The 21,622-nt window shown below is 42.5% G+C and overlaps 2 protein-coding genes across 2 annotated transcripts in view; one reads left to right on the forward strand and one right to left on the reverse strand.

Moving 5' to 3' along the window:
• NSUN2 (NOP2/Sun RNA methyltransferase 2) overlaps positions 1-9,113 on the reverse strand; it is a 26,602-nt gene extending 17,489 nt beyond the window's left edge. The window contains exons 1-5 of the mRNA XM_059694670.1: positions 8,954-9,113; positions 8,688-8,845; positions 6,490-6,594; positions 4,004-4,109; positions 964-1,035 (exon numbers count right to left, since the gene is read on the reverse strand). Of these exons, the coding sequence (XP_059550653.1) occupies positions 964-1,035; positions 4,004-4,109; positions 6,490-6,594; positions 8,688-8,845; positions 8,954-9,058 (546 nt within the window). The 5' untranslated portion in view covers positions 9,059-9,113. The remainder of the gene's footprint in view (positions 1-963; positions 1,036-4,003; positions 4,110-6,489; positions 6,595-8,687; positions 8,846-8,953) is intronic.
• The window catches only part of SRD5A1 (steroid 5 alpha-reductase 1), a 25,469-nt gene continuing 12,903 nt past the window's right edge, over positions 9,057-21,622 (forward strand). Inside the window, exons 1-3 of the mRNA XM_059695092.1 lie at positions 9,057-9,194; positions 9,370-9,575; positions 18,962-19,128. Of these exons, the coding sequence (XP_059551075.1) occupies positions 9,057-9,194; positions 9,370-9,575; positions 18,962-19,128 (511 nt within the window). The remainder of the gene's footprint in view (positions 9,195-9,369; positions 9,576-18,961; positions 19,129-21,622) is intronic.

Genomic DNA, 21,622 nt, shown 5'->3' on the forward strand with positions numbered 1-21,622 from the left:
AACATTCTACATTTAATTTAAAACAATCTGAGTCACTCTAGTATTTTTATTTCTATTCCAATACCGAAATATATTTCTTTATAGAATGAATCTACAATGTGATATATTTAACTGATAGGGATCTCGTAATATAGAATGCCTTCAAGTCACAGTGACAAAGATACTCTCCAGAGGGGACGGTAACAGACAGCACTACAAAACAAGCCAATAAAAGCAATACAATTAAGGATAAATGAGTCAACATACTAAATGCAAGAAGCACTATAACACATTGCTAAGAAGAGAGCTACTTGGCCTCAAATCTCAGCGCAACCAACGACTGACTAGTCCTGTGACCTTGGGCCAGTTACTTCAACTTTTCTTTATCTCCTTTTCCTCATCTGGAAAAATGGGGATAGTGGTAGCATCTACCCCCACAGGGATGTGTGGATAATAAAATGAATTCAGGCAAAGAGTGTACGTAACAACGTCTCAACACATGTTCAATATGACTTTTAATCTGATTTAGTCAATCAAGACCACTAAAGATAATCTGTATAGTAAATAAACAAATTAAGAAAAAAATTTTGCCTGGCCAGTGGGCTCAGCGGATTGAGCGTTGTCCTGTGCACCTGGAGGTCACAGCTCGATCCCAGTAGGGAATGTGGAGGAAGCAGCCAATCAATGGATCAATGTTTTTCTCTCATTGATATTTCTATTTCTTTCTCCCTCTCCCTTCCATTCTCTGAAATCAATAAAAAAATATATATTAAAAAAAATTTTTTAAGGAAGAAAATAGTTAAATAATTTATAAAAATCAAATAAGACAAAAATGTGAAATACCTGAAGAAAAATTTATGACTTTCTATTTATCTAAAGGGGAAAAAAACCTCATTATATTAAGAAAAAAAGGTCTCAACAACAGAGCGGTACAAACACAGACAGCAGCCTGCCCACCACGATTTTCTATATAATACACAATACCTTATGGTGAGGGTGAGCATTAAGCAGCAGTGGCGGAATCATACTAACAGCTTCTTGACGACTGATATTTCCCTTAGAAAATAAAATGTTTAAAAAGTCAGCAATGACATTAAAAAGGGCAGAAAATTTCAATATTGGAAATTCAAAATTTTAAATGCAACAGAAAAAGACCATAGAATCAATCATACATAGAACAAGAGTTAGTACTATCACACAAACCTTGAAGAGGTAGGACAGATTTTCATACTAGTGGATACATGGTTGCTACCTAAAGGTCAAGTAAGGATGACCATTTACCAAAACTTACCTTTAAAAAAACACTGCATTTTGAAATTTCATTAAAACAAAGGGAATTTTAAGCTTATGTAGTCCTCACTTCCTACCTTGAGAAGATCTGGAAGTTGGATGAACATGTCTCAAAGGCAGACAATGCCAATGAAATACCTTCAGCAAGAGGAGCAGTCAAAGGAGGCACAGGACAAAGTCACTGTTACAAGTTTTTCCCTCTCAGCTAAAACTGTAACTTCTATATGTCAGTCCCTTTTCAGGAACAGTCCATGTCTGCTTTCTACTCCTGAGAACTGTCTCTCAGAAAGGTGAAAGCATCAACCATTGTTCCTCTCTTTCCTTCCCCAAGATAAATGATTTAAAATTCCTCACTAAATCGTCTGTTCTAAAGATCTTCGCTAGGGGGCCAGCATCTGTTAAGATGTACAACAGTTCAGAATCAGACAAAATTTTCTTGATGAAGTCCAGCACTTGCCTCAATCACAACTCTATTTTAACAACCTTAAGAATGAATGCTTAAAAAGGGGGAGGAGCCCGGCTGGTGTGGCTCAGAGTCCAACCATGGACCAGATCATGGTTTGATTCCTGCTCAGAGCACATGGCCGGGTTGAGGGCTAATCCCCAGTAGGGGGCATGCAGGATCAATTATTCTCTTCATCATTGATGTTTCTATCTTCCCTTCTCCCTTACTCTCTCTGAAATCAATATAAAAACAGGGGAGAAAGCTATAAAACATCAGCTACCAGGAAGCTTCTGCTCCATTACAACAAGGGCCTTTTGTATAGCTATCACTGCTCTTATACTTACCCATCAGCCTGTTTGAATCTAAATACAGACTTGAACATTCATTCAGACCTGCTAATTTTCACCATATGGATTTTGGACCAGCAATGAGTCTGTGAAGACTGAATCTTAATTTGACTAAGGCACACTGACTCCAAGCATTAAAGTGGGGGTGGGAACTGCGGGCCCTTGACTATAGACATCCTGGCAATTAGGCCGGATTCATAAACACATCCTGAAGAGGTCTCACAGCCAGCTTTAAATAACTAAGAGTACCTCATCCTGCTGACTTCTGATAAAAACTGGACCATTTCCCTATGATACGTATATCTGACACAAAACTCCCATCTCCTCCACCTCTCAGATTCCCAAATCTGGCTTTTTACAACCTACTCAACTGGGTACCACTCCACTCCCCACAAGCCCTCTGCTCTGTTGTAACTTCCTCTCTAACCAGCTTAATCTTTATCTGACCTTGCATCTCAATCAAAGCAGAGTCAGAGAACCCTTCCTAGTACTGGCCCCTCAAGTACAGAATCAGGAATGAGGCAGTACTCAGTCCAGTATATTCCTAACTATAGGGAAGTGGGGTGGAAAGCCAGGCAAACAGGAGCCCAGTTTACCAGGTTACCTAAATGAGCAAAAAGCCACAATGATAGGAAACAACTGTGGGTCAACTAGAAGTTAGAACCGGGTGAGGTGGAGGGTTTCTAAATTTATTGTGACTTCAGGGGAAAAAACCTGGGGATCATATTAACTGTTAAGAGGATATAGAAGAGGGAAAAAGAAATAACATTATCTGTTGACAAAAGAGAGGTTTCCTTGACTAGATTAGAAAATAGGAAGGGGGAACTCCTGATTGAAAATACTAGAGTATTAACACGTTAATCGCCCGCCCTATTTTGTCTTCCGACGGAAAGTATAGTGTCAGTCACCGGTGACTGACTGGGCGCTTAACATGTTAAGAATACCAAAAGGAAAAAAAGGGAATGGAAAAGCTTACAATATCCAAACTTTATGGGCATTTAATACGTACTGTGTCAGAAAATAGCTATTTTCTTGGGAAAAATTTGATGTTAAAGGTGAAAAGTTGAATAACCATGATGGTAAATATTCACTGTAATCAGGAATCTGGGATGGCAAAGAAACCAAGACGGTGAAGATGGTGACATTTTAGGAGAACCGAAGTTGTCCTATTTAGGTATTATTATTTTTTTAAACTCTCACCTGAGGATATTTTTTCATTGATTTTAGAGAGAGTGGGAAAGAGAGGGAAAGACAAAGAGAAATATGGATGTGACAGAAACACATCAATTGGTTGCCTCCTGCATGAGCCCTGACCAGGACCCAGGCCGGGAAGGAGCCTGCAACCAAGGTACGTGCCCTTGATCAGAATCAAACCCAGGACCCTTCGGTCCACAGGCCAACACTCTTTCCACTGAGCCAAACCAGCTAAGGCTTAGGTATTTTTTTGTATATGGGTACGCTTGTTATGGCAAAGATGGAGTATAGACAGGACCAGAAAAAACAGGAGTGATAAAAAGTGAGTTTAAAAGTCTCACTTGTAGTAAAATAAGTAACAGCCATAAAAACATACTACTTTCTTGTTATAAGCACCTGGCAGACACACCTAAGGAGGAGAGTGGAGTAAGTGGTTGTCTCCTAAATGGCATGCTATCCAGCACAGTCCTGTGCACACCCCAATTTTGCAGCTACCCAAACCCAGGAGTAGCAAGACACAATCAAGCTGACAACTGTGATAATATTCCCTATCAAAGTTCATGGTTAGTTTAACCAAACAAGGTAACAGCTTCATAATCAGATTACAGGTGAAAAATACCGTTGCAGGTGTCTTTCCTGCATACTTTACCTACTTGATCACTCCCATTGACAAATAGGGCTAAAAATATGACACTAATATGCATTTAAAACTTTAAGGAAACCAACAAGTCTAAAGAACTCTACTCACAGATTCGGTTTCGCTAACCAGAAACTGGTGAAACTTTTCCAATTGTGGAGACTTTCTCAAAATTTTTCGACTCAAATTTGTGTGCCAGGCAAGTTCTTCAGGATACCTGACCAAAAAGGAAGTAAAATGTTTATGGACTGTATATATTAAAGTGCTCTCTTAATGACTTCTTGCTTATCCAGGTCATATAGCCAACGAGACACACAATTTTGTTCTGCTTGCTCATCCAGGATCCACTCCAGTACAGTCAGCCAACACTGCATGATGTCCCCTGGGACACAGGAGCATGGTTCTAAAAGTACCATAGCCCAGGCAGAAACAGAAGAGCCTAGGGCAGCCGTGGGCAAACTACGGCCTGCGGGCCGGATCCGGCCTGTTTGAAATGAACTAAAAAAAAAAAAAAAAAAAAAAAAAAAAAGACCGTACCCTTTTATGTAATCATGTTTACTTTGAATTTATGTTAGTTCATACAAACACTCCATCCATGCTTTTGTTCTGGCCCTCCGGTCCAGTTTAAGAACCCATTGTGGCCCTCGAGTCAAAAAGTTTGCCCACCCCTGGCCTAGGGGGTCACAGGAGACACACACTGACATCACAGTAAAACCATGATGATAAATGTTTGGGATCTGATAAAAAAAAAGTGCAGAATCCTCTGTTCTTCACTATGTATGGTTAACAATGGCATAAAGGTCATCAGAAAAATAAAAAACACATAACAAATTTCTTAAATTTAAAGAAGTATAGATCACACAATCAAAATGTGGTAGAGCAAGTATCAGAATGTTTGACAAGCATTTGATTACAATTTTATTTACTATATTTCTGAGTCTATGAGTAGTAAAGGGAAAAAAAAAATCCAGGAAACAGAGTTCCCACAAACTTTCCTAAATTTTATTTCATTATATACCAAAAGGTTAAGAAGAATCTATACTAATAAAAGGGTAATATGCTAATTAGAGCAGATGTCTTCTGGATGTCCATCTGGACAAAGCCATAGCGGCTGTGAGGCCCAGGGCTCAGGCAGCCATGGGCTCAGGCAGCAGCAGCAGGGTGATGGGGGCGGCGCCTTCCCCTGATCACCCTGGTCACCTCCGCAGAGGGAGGTCAGACTGCGGCTTAGGCCTGTTCCCTGTGGCTGAGGGACCCCGCCCCACCCCCACCACAGTGCACAAATTTTCATGCACTGGGCCTCTAGTATTATATATTTCTGCATTTTGAGCAATACAGAAAACCATCAGGCATCTTGGAAAGTGTCTGCTTTACTTGCTTGCTGAGAGATGTATGGGTAGTCCACACCTGAAAAGTGAATTTAATTGAGTAAATGTTAATACAATAAAACTGCCATGCAGTTATCACTGATAATGAGGAAAAACAAACAAAACCTAAGTATTGGAAACCCAAATCATATAATATGTTGTTCACATGCTTCAGTTGTGTTCAGAAAATTAAAACAATCAATAACATGAAGAGAATGACTGGCCATTATTAGACAGTGATTCACTTCTATTCTTCAACCACAGAGAACTTCAGCTGAATACTGATTTTAGCATTGGCATTTGTCATTCATTCAAAATGTGTACCCTGCACACATCTGTGATATGGACACTAAAAATCCAAATGGCCAATGAAAGAAAGAAAAGCAAGCAAATCTACAGCCCATGATTAATGAAAACCTGACCCTGGTTTACAATCACTAAAGGATATGTAAAAAAGAAAGATAATATCATACACTTGAATAGTCAAAACCTCCAAAAGTTATCAGAAAATGCTGGTTAAATTCACGGTTTTACAGCAATTATTTAAATATCTAAATACACACACACACACACACACACACACACACACACTTATTTTGTAAGAATCTTCAACACCTCAAAGTGGATAATATGAAATGTGGAACTATAACAATTTAATGACTCCCCAGGACTTGATGCCAGGCATTTTACAAGACAGACTATGCTGTCGACAAAGAGATGTCTTCAGACAGCTCAGGCTTGACATGGGCCATGAGAAATAAGTAACCTACAGAATAGGGCAAAAAAAAAAAAAAAAAATTAGCACAAAGATCAGGAGCATGCCGGGGCACCAGAGACAGTAAGACAGTCAGCTGGAGCAGTCTTGTGCACCTTTGCCAGGTTAAGGCTGTCATTTTTCTGAAAGTAAACACTCAGCAACAGTTTGACATGAGAAAACAAGGAGCTTAAATGGAAATGGTAGAAGTGGTAATGTCACAAAAGCAAAAGGGTTGGATTGACTGGAAAAAAATTAACTGAACTCAATGACTCAAATACAGACAGCTGCAAATCATACATGAAAACATGCACACCAGTGTAAAGTAATAATGATAAAAAGCATTGGGTGAAAAACATGAGGATATCTCAGACGTATGTTCAAGTTCTTTTGTGCTAAGAGCAAATGTATTACCAAGACATATATTCAAGTGACAAAGACACACATGCAACAGCATGGAGCCTTATTGTACCTACCAACTCAGGGGTTGTGGAACTTCAACTTTCTGACCATCCACTTCCAGGTCCTCCAATTCCTTAAAATACTTGTTCTTTAAGCAATGTAGAATCTCTTTTGCATGGCTATTAAAAAAAAAAAAAAAAAAAAAAAGCAAGTTTCAAACCAACCTGAAAGGCTAAAACCACCTTTGCATGGAGAGAAGACATTCTTTTATCGCTGCCTCTTTATTCCTTCAAAGCTAAACAATACTCACTGTTTAATCACTAAAGGATGACAAACTAAATATACTACTACTGCATTCCTTCCCTCCTAAATAATCCTACAGTTCCATTTTTGCTTGCAACTCATCTTGGAAGGAGATTAACTACAAAAAATGTATACACTTTGAGTAATCATAAAAGCAGTGTTTATTAAAATAATTTCATTTTCAACATGTGCATATACACCTTTGGGGGGGAACGACACCCTATGTATCCTATATAATAAAAGGCTAATATGCAAAGCAACTGAACAGCGGAATGACTGGTCGCTATGCACTGACCACCAGGGGCAGTTGCTCAATACAGGAGCTGCCCCCTGGTGGTCAGTGCACTCCTACAGGGGGCGTGGCTCAGCCAGAAGCCCTGAGCCAGGCTCACAGCTGGCAAGCACAGCTGCGGTATCAGGAGCCTCTCCCGCCTCCACAGCAGCACTAAGGATGTCCCCCAGGAGCGGGCCTAAGCTGGCAGTCAGACATCCCTCGAGGGCTCCTGGACTGTGAGAGGGCGCATGCTGGGCTGAGGAATTGCTCTCTGCCCTAGTGCACAAATTCTTTTTTTTTTTTCAGGACAATAGTTTATTTACAAAACCGCAACTCAGTCTGTCTTGGTATCATTATTGACAAAACACCTACAGTTGAGATACTAGTTGAGGCTATACCAGCCGTGGGCAAACTACGGCCCGCGGGCTGGATCCGGCCTGTTTGAAATGAATAAAACTAAAAAAAAAAAAAAAAAGACCGTACCCTTTTATGTAATGATGTTTACTTTGAATTTTTATTAGTTCACACAAACACTCCATCCATGCTTTTGTTCCGGCCCTCCGGTCCAGTTTAAGAACCCATTGTGGCCCTCGAGTCAAAAAGTTTGCCCACCCCTGGGCTATACAATGATTTTAGCTATACATAAAACCAGAATGCAACACTATCCCAGTTTCCTACTTCTGTGTGGCTCCGAATGTAGCTTGCAAAAGAACAAACTCCCTTCATAATGCACAAGGACTTAAACAAACCACTTCTTTAGATTTTTGTTTGTGTTTTTCTATTTAAGGGTTGGGACTGAGACTATTCATTTAAAATTTGCTATTTACAGAGAAAGCCCTAGAGAATGAGGTAACTTAAAGACAGAGGTTTGGTTTATCTGGCTTTCATAATACAATATCCATATGACTTTAGAAGAAGGCAAATAAATAATATTGGTACACAGTATATATTGGTAATTTTCTGACAAATTCATTTATCTAACATCATGCTGAGGCATCAAGAGTATTTCTCCATACATTTAAAAATGTGTTATATTTGTTGATTCACAAAGTCTTGTTCCACATTAAAGTAGTTGTCACCAAAATAACATATGATAACTAGTACCCATGGAAACCTATCAGCTTGTTTTTTAAAATTCTCTGTTAAGGTTTATTTCCAAGTTGAGCATCACATATGTATACATGGTTATATGTGTAGATTTATGCATGGATATATGCACGGTTGATATATGTGTGGGTACTAATGCCCCTTATTCAGAAATTCACAAATTTCGTGCACTGGTCCTCTAGGATGGATAGATAGATAGATAGATAGATAGATAGATAGATAGATAGGTGGATAGGTGGATGGATGGATGAGAGAGACAGAAGCTTTATCCAAACTCGATAATGTCAGAAATTTTCATGAGTTCCAAAGGGTAAGCGTCCTTGGCTCACGAACCCCCAGGGGTCCACCCTTTCTCAGTTCGCTTTTTCATTTCCTATTCCAGCCTCCCACCGCACAGGCCTCCTGGCCTCCTTGACCGACCCCGCTGGACCCTGCGCTCCCTCCTCCACGCTTCAAGACTCTAGGATCCACACCGCTGACTTGCAGCGGTTATCCAGCCCTTTAACTCTTCTCAGGAAAACACCCGTTTTTAAAATTCAACCTTAGGCATCCCAACCCTTGAAGAAATAAATGCACGGCCCCTTTTACCTCTTGTAACCAGTAATTCTTAAGGTGGCCGGGAGGGGCTCCCTGAGCGCTTCCATGAACTGGTCCCACTCGCCCTCTGGTACGATCTTGAGCTCCTGGTAGTAGTGCTCGAAGAGCTTGTTCTCCTTGACGATCTCGGGGTACCCGCCTTCCCAGCCCTGAGGGAAAAAAAAAGGGGGAATTACTCAGGCTTCGGGGAGCCGCCCCACAGGTCTCGGGGTCTGGGAGGCCCACGTGGGCGCGGCCCGCCTGGCCCCGGCTCCTACCGCGTCATGGTGCTTTCCGGCGCCCTCGGCGCCGTCCTCCGTTCCCTCGGGCCGCCGTTGCTGCTGCTGCTGCTGGAGCCGCCTGCACCGCGCCCGCCGCCCCATGGCCCACGCGGTCGCGCACGCTGCCCGCACCCACCGACCCGCCACCGTCGGCAGCGCGTACTTCCGGGTTGCAGCTCAAGGCCCCCCGCAGGTGCGCTCCGCCTCTCCCGGGCCTGCAGGAAACTTCAAGACGCAAGTGATAAGCACTGCGACCCCTACTCCCAGAAAACAACGAGCGAAGGGATCCGTTGTCAGCCTGAGTGTGACAGTGGCAAAAGAGAGCAGCCCCAGAGAGTCTCTGAGTCGGGCGCTAAGGTTCTCCGCGTTGCCTCAGGCAGCTCCGCGGACAGCCCGAGGTCGCGCATGCGTAGAGCGGCGAGAGCGCGGCGCCCCGGAGGCGGGGTTCCGTCGCGTGGGCGGGGCGGGAAGGCCTGCAGGCCCGCCTCCCGTCCCGCCCCCGGCGCACCCCGCGCGCGGGTGACTGGTGGGACTGGCCCCAGGGGCGCACCCCGCCGCCTCAAACCTGCCCGGGAAGAGCGGCTTGCGTCCCGGGCGCGGCGGCCCACCCCAGCCTCAGGTAACCGCGCCTCCCAACCACTCACCGCCCTGCCACCGCCTATATGTGGCCCGCCACGGTCGCCCAGCAATGGAGCGAGCCTGCCGTCCTCCGTGATGGAGCTGGCGGAGCGGTTCCTGCTCGACGCGCTCGCCTACTTTGAGTGCGCCTTTGGCTTCGTGGCCTTCGTGCTGCTCACGCTGGTGGGCTCGCCCTATGGGCGCTACGCGTCCCAGCGCTCGGCCTGGCGGCTGGCGGCGCCTACCGCCTGGTTGGTGCAGGAGCTGCCCTCGTTGGTCGTGCCGCTCTTCGTGTGCTTCTGCACGGCTGCCGAGCGCCTCCGCCACTGGCCCAACCGCGTCCTCCTGGCCATGTTCCTCGTCCACTACGTACAACGGTAACGGCCCGCGGTCCCGCGCCCTTCCCTGCGCCCCCGACCCGGTTCCCTCTGCTTGCGCCCGGCTCTCCTTTGTTCCTGCGCCCCTGGCCCGCCTTCCTCCCCCTGTCCCGGGCCCCCCAGCCGGCTCCCTCCGCCTGTTTCTGCACACACACATACACACACACACACACACACACACCCTTGTTTGCTGCTCTTTCCTTGTGTGTGCCCCAGGCTCCCTCTGAGACAGTCCCCTCCATTCTTACCTGCCCCTCCTCCCCCATCGTCCTTGGCGCCAACACACTGGGCTCCCACCAGCCCCCAGGCACCCTCCCTCCCCCTGCAAACCCCTCCCTGAGGGACCCCCACTCCCCAGTGCCCGGTGTCCTCTCCCTACACCTCTTGGCCCCACTTCTGTGCCTGGCACAGGGAGTTAGCTTAGAAATATTAGTCTGGAAAAGTGGGTGAAACATTAGAAAGGACTTTAAGGGGGCGGGGGGCATTAGAAGAGACTTGTGTGGATGAAAAGGGGCCACGTGCTAACCTGACCAGCTCAGGGAAGGCCTAGGTGGAGGTCCTGCAAACTCAGAGACCTACAGTAACCACAGAGGATGGCCTGAAATTAAAACTTTAAAAGCAGCCCTAGGCTGGTATCTTCCCCGACAAAGACCAACTTTAACCTTAACTAGCGTACTGTCTTTTTGCATCTATCATGACATGCCTTTGGAGTGTCCAGGTCACTTCCCTTTATCGAGACCCTGCTGGGCACAGCTAATGCACCGGGAGGGACAGAGACCACGAAGTTCCTCATTGTTGTTATCCAGTTAATTCTTGGCTTCACTGTCCTGTAACCCACCTGTGTGAAAGAAGCATGTGTCTGTCATTTCACTTGTCCAATCCCCTTTCACGCGCCTCCCTAATCCATGACCAGTGGATTTCACGTAACCCACTTACATCTCCTCCTTTGATGGTCATGTATAAAGCTGGAACATTATCACAATCCGTTGGGTTCAAATAAACTCACAAAAATTCTTGACAGGTTTGAATGTGTCTTACATTAACACTTGTTTGTAAAATTTCAACCTAGAAAAGTGTTAGCTATACAATAATCCTGGGCTTTATTGAAGACCAGAGCGTCTGGCCAAAGGTGACCCCCTCCTCTCCCCCCGCCCCCCCCCCCCACCCCCAGCAACGTTTCTGGCTCCTTTTCTGCCTTTTCCATTTGGTATCCTTGTCAGTGGGGCTGTTTTCTCCTAGGTAGGTGATTGCCTGGAAAGCTGCTTTCCTGAAGGACTTTGTAAATCCCCTGTATAGTACTCGGGCAGAAATTGGTCCCTTCTGAGACTTTCACCTCCACATTATGCACAGGACCAAGGATAGAGGGAGTAGCTTTCCAAGAAATGACTTTAGACACAGATAGAGGACTTCCAAATCTTGGTTTTTGTGAAGAATTTTAATGGCTGTGTCTGAGAGATCTTCAGGTTCTTCTGATAAGCTGGGCTCTCCAGCTCTTAGGCTTTGGCTTTTACACAGCGAAACCAAAAGGCAGAACAAAAGCTGGAAATCAAAATTTAAAAATTTTGATTCAGACTTCAGAAGGCTGCACAGTTAAAAATAGTGTTTTCTACATCAAGAAAGCTGGGCTCCCTTATTCTGTGAATGTGGGCAGGTTATTGAACCTCTCTGATTTGGAGTCCTACCTTACAACACCCACTGCATAGAGGTAGGAGAAGTAAGCATGCTTGTGTCTCTGTGTGTGTCTACCTAGGAACTTCTCTTCTGTATGGTTATAAGGACACAGGAGTCCTGCCTGGTGCAATGTGTTGTCATCTGCTTTTATGCAGGCAGAGTTCATATTCAACAAAGCCTGTCTGAGTGCTGTACCCCAACACTCCAAGAGTATTTCATTAAACAAAGTTTCTATCAGACTGCTGGATTTTTTGATAATGTGGTTGAACATTACCAAATTTGTGGATGCAATTTGAATATCAGTAGAACTCTCGTGTCTATATATACTTTGCCATACATATACCAGACCTGTGTTTGTCCATATGTCCGTTTCTCTAGTGGCTAAAAGAAGTCTCTGGAGTCAGTTTGCCAGGTGTTACCTAATTCCCTTCATTTGGGACCCGAGATGAATTACGAAATTGCTTTCCAGTGAGTTTCCCCATCTATGAAACACACACAGTGATGATGCCAACCTGTGGGATTGGCATTAAACAAAGGCAACTCCATAAAATGCTTTCATAGTGTTGCCAAATCTGAATGCTGAATACATAATAAATAATACCATTTTAGATGGTCATGCAAGTGGGCAGATCCATGCATATATTTCTGTGTGTCTTTCATGTATGCTGCTGCCAGCTTTGAGTGCCAATAAAAAATTTTTGAAGACATGGCATTGGAAAAGAAGAGCGCACTTTACAGAGCTTTGTTTGAAAGCCTGGCTAAGCTTTTGAACTTAAGTTATGATGTTTAATACATTCTATGCTCACTTTAGGAAAGTAATGAATGCAGCCTCCCAAAAGGCCGACATCGTTTCTAGAATTTTATGTAAGGCCATCGGACTAGAGATTGCTGGGACTGCAACCCCTGGTGCCTAGACCAGTAGCTCTAGAAACTCTGCCCTGAGGATTTGCCAGGTCAGGTATAGTTCTGAAATCCCCTTCCCTAATTCAGCCGCCTCCCTAATCTAAGTTGTACAATGTCACTTTACACATAGCCTGTGTGCTTTCGGGACATTGAATTTTTCCAAATAGAAAAGATAAACATTTTCCATTCTACCCAAGCAACTAATTTATTAAACAGTCATCTGACCTAAGTCAGTGAGTACTTGGAAGAGAACAGAAGCACCAGCTGCATTTAGCACTTGTTACAAGCCATGCAGCCGAGCTCGGAAACACTTAATGGAGTTCCTCATTTGCACAGAGCAATGCAAGTGATACTGGCCTAAATAAGAGAGGAGATTGTATGAATGAAGCCAGAGTCTGGCTGATGGCAAGAGAAGCATTAATCGGGATGTGCTCCAGAGAGAGACTGACCATGCCCAAGTGGTAGCAACTTACAGAGGGCAGCTCTCTGTGGGGGCCCAGTGTGAGCTCTGAGGAGGGAGGCTAGGCCCTGTTCTAGGTGAGTTTTAGCCTCTCGAGGGGGTGGGGAGAACTGAAGCCAGATGGAGGGGTTCCCTAAGGTAAATGGGGAAGGGTATTTGCTTACAGGAGAGGGGAAACTTGGACATTTTTCTTCATCTGGCAAATATTTACTGAGGATTGAGCTGTGTATCCGTCACTGTACACATTATTGGGGATATAGAGACAAGATTGGCCCTTAACCCTTTGAGTGCCAACCAATATCCTAAGAACTATGCTAAAATTGCCAAGGCATTTTTGCTGATTTTGCAGAGGTTTAGGAAAAAAATTATGAATCGCAAGTAAATGAAGTTACATATTCAAAAACTTAAGGAAACCTTTACTACATTGACATGTTTAGCAATATCATCATCACTAATAAAAGCAGACTTAGAACTGGATGCCATTTCAAAGCTTTGATAGCGCTCCCTGGCACTTTTGGCGAAAGACAGGAGGAGCACAATCGCGCTCCCCAGCACTCAAGGGGTTAAGGAATGGAAGACAGATTGTAGAGAATCTGGGAGATCTTTTTGGCTGAAGAGCCAGGGAGGGAAGGAAAGTCTTGTCTGGAATGGGAAGAGGGAACAGCTGTGGGAAGGAATGTGCCAGGGACCTGATCTCTTTCCTGATAGGTGGCAAAGGTCATCTGTGGGAACATTTTAATCCATGACAACAAGAAAGTCCCACTCAAGCATGTGGTGTCACTATTTTGCTATGACAGGTTGGGATCCACAGGGGGAGAGTATTGAATGGCCCCCAGATTGCAGACTTTCATATACCCACAGGGTCTCTTCTTCCTGACAGACACCCTAGGTCTGTGCTCAGCAGATCCCCATCATCAGATGTGCCCCACATTCCTTGTTGCCTTGCAGACACAAAAATGTGCAAATTTCCACAAGTAATTAAAACAATTTGGTGAAAGGGAGTCTGCTTACATGGAACAGAAAGTAAAATGAAAAAATTGTAACATGATGGAGAACAAATGCTGATTTCTGTCCACAGCCAGCCTGATGAGTGAGAAAATTGAAATGCTTTGTAGCTCCATGGAACCTGGCTATTGTGAGCCTTCAGCTCATTATCAACAGAAAATGGATTTATATAACACATTACCTAAATAAACTACCTTTAAGTCCAAGTACTTCATAGTTACTCTTAAAGATAATTTCCATTGTAAAGGATTTTCAACTTCAGTCTGACTTAATTCCTTTTCTCAAAGAGGAGGAATGCTCATTCCCTGCAGTTCTTAGATGAGAAAAGGTTTTTGAATACCCAGACCTGCTGTAACAGGCACTATGGACCTTGGACCCTGGGTCTTGACAGGTGTTAAGTTATGTCAGTCTAACAATGGTTCTCCACCTTCTGGCCCTTTAAATACAGTTCCTCATGTTGTGACCCAACCATAAAATTATTTTTGTTGCTACTTCATAACTGTAATGTTGCTACTGTTATGAATCGTAATGTAAATATCTGATATGCAGGATGGTCTGAGGCGACCCCTGTGAAAGGGTCGTTCGACCGCCAAAGGGGTCGCGACCCACAAGTTGAGAACCTCTGGTAGCAGGTGTGCTGCCTTTTTTTACTATCTCAGCCTGACTCCAGTCCCTAAGTGACTCTTCACTGTGAGAAACTGCCCAGGGCCACTTGGATCCTTGAACTGCTGCTGTCTAACTAGATAAAAGGTCAGATAAAAGCCATGCCTGGAAGCCACTCTCTCCACCCATTCTGGCTCCTAATTGGTCTAAGTCAGAGGAAAACTTTCTGACAACAACTGCATGGGTTTCCAAAGAAAAGTAAAACTAAAGGAATAACATAAAAGGAGAAAGTCTGAAAACTGCTGAGAGGAAGCAGAGTGTTCCCTTCTGGAAGGCGTCTGCATCTAGAAGTCTGGCTACTAAAGACCGGGCTCTTGTGTCTTCAGAGCCAGGAGTACTCGGTCCAGGTGAGGATGCTCAGGCTGGGGGAAGGACAGGATGGAGAGGAGGACCTTCTCTCCCTCCTGGAGTTCTGAAGGCATAGGCATCATTGCCCGAGCCTGCCTCTTCTCCTGACGTTGGCTGTGGCATTAGGGTCACTGCTGTTCTCTTCAAGGGCAGAAATTAGAGAGCAATAGAATAGACCTGTGTCATTCTTGTATGTGTGTGTGTGTGTTTCTTTTTAAGGCCATTTTGGGCCATGGCCACTTTTCTGACATTCACATGAGACCAAAGAGAAGTAATTCTTCTACCAGGGTCCTTCATGAATGTCTTTTCCAAGTTCCCCAGGGCACATGCTGAGGCAGAAGTCAGTGTGACTCTGCATAACTGAGGACATAGAAGCATGGTCTCCACCTCAAGCACAAATGTCCCAGACTGCAGCATCTGCATGAAAGCCAAGTGCGGGGTCTTGAGCAAGAACATTTTTCTAAGGAAGTCTAAGTGATGTTTTCAGACTATAACTGTTTTAACACATTGTGGACAGATCATGAGAATTCTCGCTTCATATTATACAGTGTTTTACAAAGATCATATTTTAAAAGGATATTAGCTTGTAAAAACATGTAATAAATAACTTCAAAATGCAATGGTTATTTAATTTTAAAGCATGCCTTTAATATTTATGTAAAACGTTTTTTGTACTCATTCAATAGAAACTTATCTGGCCACTGGGTAAAGCTAGCAATAAAACTATTGGTCCGCAATGTGTTAATCTAGACCAGGGGTTCTCAAACTACGGCCCACAGGCCACATGCAAATACAAATATTGTATTTGTTCCTGTTTTGGTTTTTTTACTTCAAAATAAGGTATATGCAGTGTGCATAGGAACTTGTTCATAGTTGTTGTTTTTTAAAACTATAGTCCGGCCCTCCAATGGTCTGAGGGACAGTGAACTGGCCCCCTGTTTAAAAAGTTTGAGGACCCCTGATCTAGACTAAGGATTGACAACTTTTTTTTAGAAAGGGGCCAAATAGTGTATATTGAAACTTTGTGGGCCAACAGACAAAATAGGGGATATTGTATAGGCATTTATAACAGAGAAAACAAATTTTCACAGAAATTTTATTGACACAATTTAAAATATAACAATATCTCAGTGCAGTTTTTGTCATGCAGCTGTAATGAGAAGGATGGAATTATTCCTTTGGTGGGTGATGACATTTCACATCCTTGGGCTTCAGCGTTGGTATTTCCTATTCCCAAAGTCTGTTGTAAGTGTTCACCTCTTAGTGCTGATCTGCAGTGAAATTTTATCTTAGAGAATGTCTTTCCACAGAGGCATTGCCAAATATTTATATCAGTCCATGAGTTTATGATTTTAATTGAGCATGTTCATTCCTTGAGAGCCATTTATCAAATTCTATTAGATTTTCTCGGTATTTGCCTTTTAGTGTGTCATTACTTTGTAGATGAGTATTTTCCAATTGAATATTAGGTGACAACTCCTCAATTACACAATTAAATGATTTTTGAAATATAGAAATCAAGGTTCAAAAAGCTAGTTTGATTCTAGAAATTATATCCACTGCAAGTTTCTGTAAGAATGGAGACATCACTCTTCTTTTAATTTAACAGCATAAAAAGTATATAAAGCAGTTTGACATGACTTGCCATTCAAACAATGTCAAGTAGCATTGAAATGCCTTTAACACAGTGTAAGTTTTGCACTTAAGTGATTGTTTGTCTTATAGTTTAGCGTTGAATTCACTAAGAAACATTATCAGATCTGCAGCAAAAGCTAATTTCCAAAGCCCTTCAAAACTCAATAATAGTGAGGGCAATTTTTCTGTAAAAACCCTGAAGAGAATGTAAAATTCTCTGTTGACCCTATTGGTTCAATCACATGACATAGATTGTTCTGGAAAGTACCTGATGATACAGGGAGTAGCATTAAACACATCTTCACAAGTTTTATAAATTTGTAATGGGTCCATTTTTCTGTTCCACAAATTTTTACTATCATCAGCTGTAACAGTATATTCTACTTTGGGTTGTATAGAATTCGTGTTTTCTCAACTTCTTTGGAAATACTCTTATTTCCAATTGTTCCACGCAGACTATTTTAAGAGCCTTGTTCCTCAGTCAGGTCAACCTTGGCATTGATTCCTTAAATAAACAACTGAAGATTTAATTTAAAAAATTTAAAAAAAAAGAAACAACTGAGCAGTATCAGTGACATCGATGGACCCAACAAGAGCCAAGGAAGACCGCTCACTCGATCTTGTGCCTTGTTTTTTAACTGACTATTGGCATTGCTCCTGGTGTCCTGACTCCTCAAGCAGCTGCTCTCAAGGAAAGGCTAGTCCTGCAAGTTTGTATTGTCTGGCACGTTCCTTTGGCTGCTGCTGCAGCTGTAGCTGATTAATTCCCCATGGGGGCATGGCTTCACTTGCTTGCCTAACTTGAACTTCCTGTGGTTGTGGCCTCATTTTCATTTCTTTTGTAAAGAAAGTCTGTGATGAGATTCTGTTTTAAATTTTCTTCGTTTTTCTGATCTTTCCTGTGAGTTGGGGATACTCTGATGAGCGTGTAGTCTGGTAGTGCCAACCTCTATGCTTTTGGCAAAACTGGCATGTCATTGCATAACAAAGATTGCTTCGCTACCTCTAGTAATATCCGCATTCCACTGTGCCTTCAAAGCATGAACACTTCACTTGTCTTGGCAAGGATATCACTGATACTAAAATAAATGTGTCAAACAAGGATACCCGTAGCACTCGAAACACTGTGTCATAGTAATTTACAGTGCACCAAGCAGCCATGCAGAGGATTGAAACAGGCTCTATCACAGCCACTCAAGTCTGCGAGTGTAACTGCAGAGCAGCCACAGAAAGTATGTAAACAGGTGACCAGGCCTGTTCTAATACCACTTTATTTATGGACACTGAAACTTGAATTTCATGTGTCATAAAATATTCTTTTGATTTTTCTCCCTACTACTTAAAAATGTAAAAGTCATTCTTAGCTCACAGGCTGTCTAAAAACAGGTGGTAGTGCTGACACCAAATCTAGACTCAGGTTACTACGCAGCACAGGACATGAGTGACAGAGGAGGAAAGGGGTGTGAGGGAAAAACAGAGGTTTGGGTTTCACCTTTACAAGGTGCCAGCCAGTGTTTGCTGCATTCAGAATTCAGCCCTGCACTGGAAACTGAATTGGGAGAACTATCAAATGTTAGCCGCCCTGTACATGATTCTCACGTCCTGGAGGGAAACACTACCCCCTTTGCAGAATATTTCCTCAGAGTCGCTTCTTTAACACTTCATTCATCTATAATTTTGAAACATGCATCCTCTTTTCTTCATAAGTTTGTAATTTCTTGTCCTTATTCTCTCTCTCTCTCTCTTTAAACTTAGAATGCACCTAAGCCAGCATGGTATAACAGAAAAACACGATCTTTGAATTACCCAGATTGACACCCTTGGCCAGTCACTAGCCCTGTGATCTGGAACAGATTATTTAATCACTCCAAGACTTGATCTCATCTTCTGTGGAATGTGTATAAAGTCTCTGCTATGCAGGTAGCTGGGAGGCCTTATAGCTGATGGTGCTTAGTAAATGACAGCGAGCCATTTGTGATGGTGATGGTGATGGGTGATAAAATGCTCAGACTAGAAAGAGCTATGGGTTTTCAGATAGTGGAGGTTTTGAGAGCCTCTTGAAACCCTTGGTTTTCTGTAACTCTGTATTGGTTTCACTTTCTCTATAATGAGAATCCTGAGTTTGTGCACTGTGGTGTACATTATTGAAAGACGGTTAATTTTTTATCTATAGGTTGTGCCTTTAACAGATAGAGTAAATCAGTATGTGTTATGAGAATAATTTTTGTACAAGGAAGTGAGATTGAAACCCCAAGACACTTAAAATAGAATTGTAGAAATACTATATTGTTCTTTTTAACTTGTTTCTGTTTCTTGTTTTCTCAGGTCCTTGATTTTCCCATTTCTGATCCGAGGAGGGAAGCCTACACCATTGTACTCATGTGTAATTGCATTCATATTCTGTACCTTTAATGGCTACTTACAAAGCAGATACTTAAGCGAATATGCAGTGTATGCTGTTGACTGGGTCACTGACCCCCGATTCCTAACAGGTGAGTGACCTTAGTGATGCACTCCACCATGTCAGTCATCACTTCAGTGTTCATGTTCCAGTTGTTTGCAGTGAGAAAGCCCACACTTCTTGAGAGAGCAAAAAGTCTGAAATGGTTCATGACCTAGCTGCCCGGCGGTGGGGTGCTGGGAGCAGAATCAGGCTATCCTAGTGTCCCAGAAGCCAGAAGATGATGCAGGTGTACAGCACCTGTGCCCACTCAGACACTGAAAGTGCAAATACCTGTGCTTTTTTGATCAAGGAAAGGAAAGAGAGATAGAAACATTGATGTGAGAGATTGGCTGCCTCCCATGAATCAAACCCACAACCTGGGTATGTGCCCTGACCCAGAATTGAACCCGACACTGTTTGGTGCACAAATCAGACAACATTCCAGCCTCCTGAGCCATACCGGCCAGGGCACAAATATCTGTTCTTTAAGGCAAAACTAAATATAGCAATAAGGTTCAGCAGCTTGAGCAGCCAGAACACTGAGGAAACTTAGGCACTAATTGTCCATCTTATCTAAGACAGCCGAGCACCTCCTACAGTTACTTCTAACACATTCAGATGTAACTTGCCCCTATAGCCCCTCCTAAGAGATATGAAATTAAACCTCAAATTTTCAAGCTTCCCCACAGTCCTTTATCCTAAAGCTCCATAAAGTTACCTTTCCTGTCATTTGGCTTTTTCCCTATATAAATTTGTAATGATAGAGAAAACTAACATTTGATGTACTTTATTGTTGACAAAGTACTTTTACATTTTTCAGTCATGGTTTTTCTGTGAATTAAAATTTTATTCCCAGGGCAGTGCCCTAGTCATACCTGAATTCTTAATAGGAGGGAGTTGCCTCTTTATCTTTCAAAGGAAGAATGGATGAAAAAGTGTTTCAGGATCCTTTTCTAACTCCACAAATCCGTGCCTCCAGAAAACACTAAATTACAATATGGTTTGTACACTATAGAAGAGTAGAAATTGGGTCCTTTCACAGAAGAAAGGGATAATCGGTGGGATAAGCAGATGGCCCACCATCTAAATTGAGTAAGTAGCACAGCAGGGGATTAAACCTGCTCACCACACTGGTTTCCCAAAAGTAGCAAGGGAGGGGCAAGAGGAAAGGGTTTTTGTTTTTAATCTAAAAGATAAGGATTTTAATGCTTATTTGTGATTCTCACAGGAATCATTCCTTAGATGAAGTATTTGAATAATTTCAATGAATAATAACAAAACAAAAGAATCATTTTGGTCTGTGGATGTCATTTAAAGGAGCTATGCAGACAGACCACATCACCTGCAGATGCCTTGGAAGCCATTGTAAAATTTAAGACACCAATAAATTGTACACAGATCTCTTGGCTTCTTTACAATTGAAGAGAAGGAATCGAAAATGAAAAGAAAAAAAAACAATAGGAAAACAAACTAAGTTACTCTTTTTGCATTATATTTATTTCACAGAGGTCGGTTTTATAACAGACTAACAAGAAATTACATGAATAATTAATTGATTACATTTACGATACTTACCATGAAAAGATAAGCAAATAATAATGATAATATTCTAACGGAAGATTTTCCAGAACAGTAAAAGTTGTTGATCTAAAAGAATTTATACAAAAATTTTTAAGATCCCCAGAAATGGAATTAAATATTTAGCTTAGATGAACCCTAACCTAGACAATAAAGGGAGCTTGTCTCTTAGAAGAAGAATAAAGTAAGGATGGAATTTTGAGAACATGATACTTTCTGGGACCTCAAATTGGGGACCACATCACCTAGCAGTGACATACTGAAATGAAAAAAAAAAAATGTGAATCAGCTATAAATTCACGGATTCCATAAGTGACTTATATTACAAAATCTGGTAGGAACTGTTACAAGCATGTCAAACTTGTAGTTGGTGGGCCACAAGTTTAACATGCTTGGAAGAAAGCAGCCTACAGTGGCGAAATCAGGACAATTTGAGACCCTTACCACAGACCAGAGTGCTTTAAAGTCCCTGTTCTAATTGCAAAAAACTAATACCATCAGGATGACTGATGAGTAATTCATAATGTTACTTCAAGCATACATATTTTTTTCATACTGAATGAAATGACACCATAAAAGCCACATCTGCCTTTCACATTTTTGAAGTATCTCAGAACAATCAAGTTAACTCTTTTTTTTTAATCAAATCAAGTTATTTCTTTCATAAAACACTACTTTGGCATTTTGCATTTTCTTGTTGGCATTAATTGATGTGATGCTAATAAGTCTCCTGTAAAAGTGAGGATAGCTCTCTGAAGACTTTTAAGAATGGGAGGGAAAGCATTCTGGAAGCTATGGAGTGTCCACGTGCATGCAGTGGCAGTGGAAGATTTTGTTGGGAGCTGAGGCAGGTGAGCAGACCTAGGAATACTGACTGATAAAGTGAGCAGGAAATCAGCAGTGTTGGAAGCCATGTATATGTATGAAAATGTTCAAATGAGGTTATAAAGAAGGAAAAGAGAAGG

Source organism: Myotis daubentonii, chromosome 4 (assembly GCF_963259705.1).
Source record: "Myotis daubentonii chromosome 4, mMyoDau2.1, whole genome shotgun sequence".
In the NCBI taxonomy this organism is placed as follows: Eukaryota; Metazoa; Chordata; class Mammalia; order Chiroptera; family Vespertilionidae; genus Myotis; species Myotis daubentonii.